This window comes from Micropterus salmoides, unplaced genomic scaffold (genome assembly GCF_014851395.1).
Source record: "Micropterus salmoides isolate LMB-PRFRI ecotype aquatic unplaced genomic scaffold, ASM1485139v1 Ms_hic_scaffold_3632, whole genome shotgun sequence".
In the NCBI taxonomy this organism is placed as follows: domain Eukaryota; kingdom Metazoa; phylum Chordata; class Actinopteri; order Centrarchiformes; family Centrarchidae; genus Micropterus; species Micropterus salmoides.
Window position 1 is genome coordinate 1 of NW_024042965.1, and position 5844 is coordinate 5844.

The 5844-nt window shown below is 38.2% G+C and overlaps 1 protein-coding gene across 1 annotated transcript; it reads right to left on the minus strand.

The window, feature by feature from the left end:
• Positions 1-1490: 1490 nt before the first annotated feature.
• On the minus strand, positions 1491-5838 carry LOC119884725 (gamma-aminobutyric acid receptor subunit alpha-3-like; the record flags this gene model as incomplete). Its single annotated transcript, XM_038695048.1, has 3 exons — positions 1491-1643; positions 4075-4218; positions 5796-5838. Coding segments are annotated over 3 exons (340 nt in total), but the record flags the coding sequence as incomplete, so codon positions are not given.
• Between the last annotated feature and the right edge of the window lie 6 nt (positions 5839-5844).

Here is a 5844-nt window from a genome sequence, read left to right on the forward strand (position 1 = left end):
TGATCTGCCCCCTAGTGGATTCACGTTTAATCCTCCAGGTACACGCAAAGTACACAGGCAAGTATGTGAGCAACTCCGTTTGTGTAGCCGACGCCCGTCTACGCCTACGATGCATTGTTAAAAAGCAAGTATACTGAGGGCTTTACGTGGAGATTGTGCTTGTCAAAATTATGTCTTAGGTTTGACTGTCGCCTACGAGTGACCCCTGGTGAAACAGAGTTGGAGGGAGGAGGTTGTTCTGTTGGAGTAATGTTTGGAAATAAAGTCTTGAAGAAGAAATGAAAAATCAGTTTAGTTGCTGTTACAACACACAACGGCTTATTTCAGCTGATGTGAAAAAAGATGTGAACACCGGTGTGTCCTTCACAGTAAATGTCTCAATCATTCCACTGAGAAAATGACACTGATTACAGCTCCGTTCCTCATGTGAAGGAAATTGTTCTCTAAAAATGTAATTTCTTAACTGTGATTGAAAAGATTTTCAGATGTGTGTTCAAGCTAAAATGTTCTTGTTGGGGTGTGTGGGTGGGGTGGGGAGTGGGTTGGGGAACTGAAGGAGCCGTGGGTATTCAGAAGAACACAAACATGTTAAAAAACCCCTTGCTTTGTATGCTACTCAACATCTATTGTACAATATGTGCCACTTCATGTACATGCATGCTTAATTTACAAATCGAATGCTAATTATTCATCAAGTTCAGGTTAAGGGTCATTTTAATAGATTACACAACAACTGAAAGAGGGAGGGGAAGGGCAAATTACATCTGAGTATGGGGTGATCTAAGCCGACACAATGTTCTTTACATCAATGGTGCTACATGCACAAATTAATCTATTATTTGCTGAACACATACGCAGCTTACTTCTTTTGAAATAATATATTTTGTTGTTTGTATACAAATACAAAACACTACTATTAAAGGTTGGATTTGGGCTATATATGGTTCAACAGTAAACCGTGAGAAAAGAGTCCATGGTAGCTTTTGTGGGGATTATTTTGAAAACAGATGTGTCTGGTTCTTTCTAAATTACCTCGAGCTCAGTGAGTAATAACACTTCCAACCTGGCTGGCTGTCTATTTAGTTGACAAAGCAGCCGAACATCCTCCTCAAGAGATGCGACACCTCGTCAGTCAGCTGCCACACTTTTCCAATTTTATACTTTCCAAAGTAAGTAAGTAAAGTCGATACTGTAATAAAAGCTTTGGAAAAAGTAAATGACTCATTCATGCCCATGTGCACCTTAAGGCACCAAGTTATGTTTTGTACATCGTTATGTTAATTAGAACTTTTCAAGGGGAACCTCTTTTTAAACGCTCCACTCATTTTGCAGTTTGCTGAATCATCTGACGATGTGAACAAATGCAGCTCTGCATATTTGTTTTGCTCTTACCCCATAATTTAAAAGCTCCACCACATCATCTAAGCGATTCATTTAATGATTTAGTGCATTTTTTTAAAGTTGCATTTTAAACACAAGATGGCACTTACCAAATACAGTGCGAGCAGGAACCGATTCTCTGTTTAGCCAGAAGGAGACTTGAGACAGTATGACAGTCATGATGCAGGGGAGGTAGGTTTGAATCACAAAATAGCCAATTTTCCTTTTCAAATGGAAATATGTTGTCATCACTACATATTCTCCTGAGGGAGAGGAGAGAAACATAGAAAGAGATGGGGGGAGAGACACAGGGTCATAAGCATTAATACAGCTATGCCCAGTTGGGAACAACATAAGCTGAAATATTCAAAGTAGATTTATTAAAGTTAAAACATTAACATGAATGCTTGCATTCATCAAAGTAACTTGTAAGATTGTTTTCAGTCCCTTAGATGAGCCATTAAACCATATAAAAACATAGAAAAAAGTCATGTAACTAGCCTAAACTTCACTTTAGTTTAAACTAGAATCAGGCGACATGCCTTTTATTGTATTTATTTTCACTAGAATTTTTTTGGTGCAGATTTGAGGGAACAATTGTCTTTTCTGTGAAAAGAGTCCAAGGTCATGTTAAAGCAGCACCTGGCTATTCCTCAAATACTAGAACACTGAGGACAATTACTTATCCAAGGAAACCTTGAGTTGAGGTACAAATGTTAATAAAAAGATGCTGCAGTTCTGGAATAGTTGTAAATAATATTGTTGCCCAATGTCACACTCTTCACTGTCTCTGAAAATCATTATGGTCAGAGAAATAAAATGGTGAGGTAAACACTGAAAACTGTCCTTGTCACCTGATTTCTTTCATTACTGTATTGCTCCGAAAAAAAGACACACTGCACCAAAAGCCTAGGTTGGAATCGTCAAAGTTTGTTGCTTGATGATTTGTGGTCTAACAGCAACTGCTGTCCTCCACAAACGGAGCAGTTTGTAGGTCAGAACATTTTCCGAGCAACCTTTCAAGCTAATGCTGAGCCTTTTGATTCTCAAAATATCGATTTTTCAGTGTATTCCTTTAACTAGTAGTTACATTTTCCTTTGCTGAAGAGCCTCTCCCTGCATCGTTCTAACTCTTGATATTGAAAATTTCCTTCAGCTCAGATTTTGTCACTGACTACAGCAAAGTTCCCCTAAGCAGCAGCTCTCATTGCCATGTCTGTCGTCTGTGTTGCAAAGATATGAGAAAAACAGCCTTTCATTCCCTCAGGTGTTTTTTCTGAGCAGATTCTAACCAGAGCTGAACTGGCTCAAATCCTCCCATTCCCTCAGCTCACTGTGGACCATTACGCTTAAAGTTTAAAGAAATTAGATTTTTTTTCACAGCCACATGCTGAACCAGTTTGTGAAAGGAATCATGTTGACTTCACCTTGAATTTTGGTACTTGTAGCCAGGCTTTAGTTGGTGTTTGTTCCTTCAAAACACCTCTGCAATTCGCTTAAACCACTGAGCAGTACAACAATAAAGATGAACTCAAGGAAAGTGTCCTCAGTAGAGTTACACAAGAGCTTTTATTTCAGCAGCTTTCAACACACTTTTTGCTGCCTAGGAAAACAGCCTGAGTATCATCCAACAAAGCGGTTTCATGGCGGTTTAGTCTCCAAACACAAGTGAAATCTGATAGATCTCTGTGATTCAGTAGCTCACCGAGCTAACAGCTTAACCGCAGAGTTAAAATATCTCAAAACGGAAAGCCAGTGTTGCTCAGTTGTTAGCTAAGCACTCTTTCAGTAATTACCAAGTGCCCCACTGAAGCAACCTTTTATCTATAGCTTTGCAGTAATCAGCACTTTATCCAGTCTTATTGTACTGTTACCTATAGCTGGTGATTGATGTTGAAAGTGCTTGATGTTATTTGCCTGATAAAGCTCTGTGAAAACTATGTGGCAAATTTCTTATAAATAATAACTACTAATACACATAATAAAAACAGTACCAGCAGCCCTCATCTTGTTATTTCATCCCTTTATGTTAAAGCACTAACATACGTTTTAAGTCCCCAAGTGGGGAAATAAAGAGGAGTTGATTTGATTGTGTGTCACTGATAAAAAGGTTTCTGCAACAGTTTTAACAATGAGAATTTAAGATAAAATTAATATTTAATCAAGTATGGTCTGGCAGATTTTACTTTAATTGTGTGCTTATTAAAGTTGACTCTAGGCTAAATCCCAAAACGGAATGGAAAATATTTTCACCTCTGGCACACCTCTTCATATTATCTTTGTAAATATGCTGAATAGTTTATGGAAAACTGATAAGTCATCATTTTCCCGATGGACCCAAATAATGCAAGCTAAATCCAAAAATGACAAACTCGAAAAGTGCAGACTGTTACTTTGTCAAAACACAAAAGAGTGCCAGTGCATGTCAACAGAAAAGAACGAAGGCAATTTAATTTACTACAAATCTTATGCAGAAAAATGATAGTTTATGTTTCATAGGTAGGAGTTTCATACCATTACACACTCATTTTCTTCACTGCTTGAGGTATCTAATAGAAGTTGGTGTGTCTGCAAAAACTGCTCTGAATTTTTGATTGGCTGACCTGCCTGTGCACATTGCATGTATACAAACTTAATGTGTGTATTACTTGGTTTAACACCTAGCCTTGCATATTTGGATGGCATATAGTGTACCTGTGCTGGAACTGATGGTTTCTTTGCCAATAACGTGTCCCAGTAAGTCATACTGGTTCAGCCTGGAGCCATCCTCTGCAACAGCAACGGATCTCTCGTCTCCCTGGGTCCACAGGTAGATCACCTCGTTATTGGTGTAAGCATCTGGGCAACAGAGAGAGGGCAAAGAATCAGTACAAAATCACTTTACATCATTTACAAAATCAACATGAGGCATCTTTTAAAAAGTATTTTTCTCTTATCTGTCTCATGCTGTAGAACAGATGATCAACATCTGATATGGCAAAAAAGGTGCTGCAGCAAAGTTTACTATGAGCTGAGCACTTTGTTGTTTTCAATACAGTAGTGAGGGAGTGATTTTTAGTTATATACTATCAATCCAGTATTGATCTGGCTGTTTTTGGAGGCAGATATTCATATCAGTATTTAAGAGTTTAAAAAATATGATAAGTGATATTCTTTTGTCCATCATCAGTTCAATTAAAAAATATTTTCTTTATTCATCCAATTGTCATGGTTTTGGGTTTTAGTTTTATATTTCCTGTTTTATGTTGAAAGTTCTTCCTCATGTGTCTTGTGTAACTTTACTTCCTGCCTTTTTATTTTTTTGTATGGTCTGCCCTGATTTATTTCACCTGTGCTTCATTTTCCTTCCTATCCCCGTGTATTTAGTCTATGTGTTCCTTTGTGTCAGTGCTAGTTCGTCGTCTTCTCTATGCCAAGTTTACCTGCCGTTCTTTTAGTGTTTTGTTCTCTCTGTGTTTGGACTAATTTCTCTGGACTTTGTCTTTTGCCTGCTCCCTACTGGATTTGTTGTCAGCCTGCTTCTTCTGATTTGACCTGTGACTACTCTAAACAGTTTGAACCCTTTTGATTTTGACATTAAATATAATTGAACTGCACCTGCTCTTCCCTGGTGTCTGTATTTGGGTCCAATCCCTTGTGTTCCTCATCCCTGCTTTGTACACCTGTGAAACCAATACTTTGGTTTATGACCACATAGCTGCAAAACTAATGACCAGCCTCAGTGTTAGCATGCTAACACACTACACTAAGACGGTGAGCATGGTAAACATTACCTGCTAAATGTCATTGTGGGCACGTTAGCATGTTGACGTTAGCATTCAGCTAATAGCACCCCTGAAACTAAAAACAATTTAGATGTGCAATGAGCAAGAGATGTCTTGATTTATAGTTTTGAAAAATCAACTTCACAGTGGTCTCTAGTGGTTAAACTATTCACAGTAGTGGGACACAGTTTCTAAATTCCCTAAACATATTTTTAACATGTTTTTGTTTCTTAACAGCTGACATACTGATGCTATCTACAATAAGCTAGTATGGGCCTTGGCGATTTATCTGTCTAGCTCTAAAGAGCAGAGTGATGGTCATCCTTTTAATCATGTTTGGTCAACATGCTTGAAACACATTGGTTTATAATAAGTAGCATGAACATATTTTCTAACATTGACCTTTTTGGCTCAACTTTATCAAGACAACGTTCACTTCAAGCCGGTGGGGAAATACTTTGTAGTTAAAGAAACACTTCATATAAAAGTTATCCCCTAGTGTCACGTTCTAGTGGTGAGTGCTGTTTCAGTCCTCTGAAGTTTTTTCAGGACAGGAAAAGCACCTAACACCTGCAGAGAACAATCACCACTGTTCTGCAGTGCGGTTTTATATTAAACGTTTCTTTGTTGTGACCATCTGGACTGACTTACAACTTCCAAATTTCAGAGGACAGGCGTGTGCATCCATCGGGAAATCCTC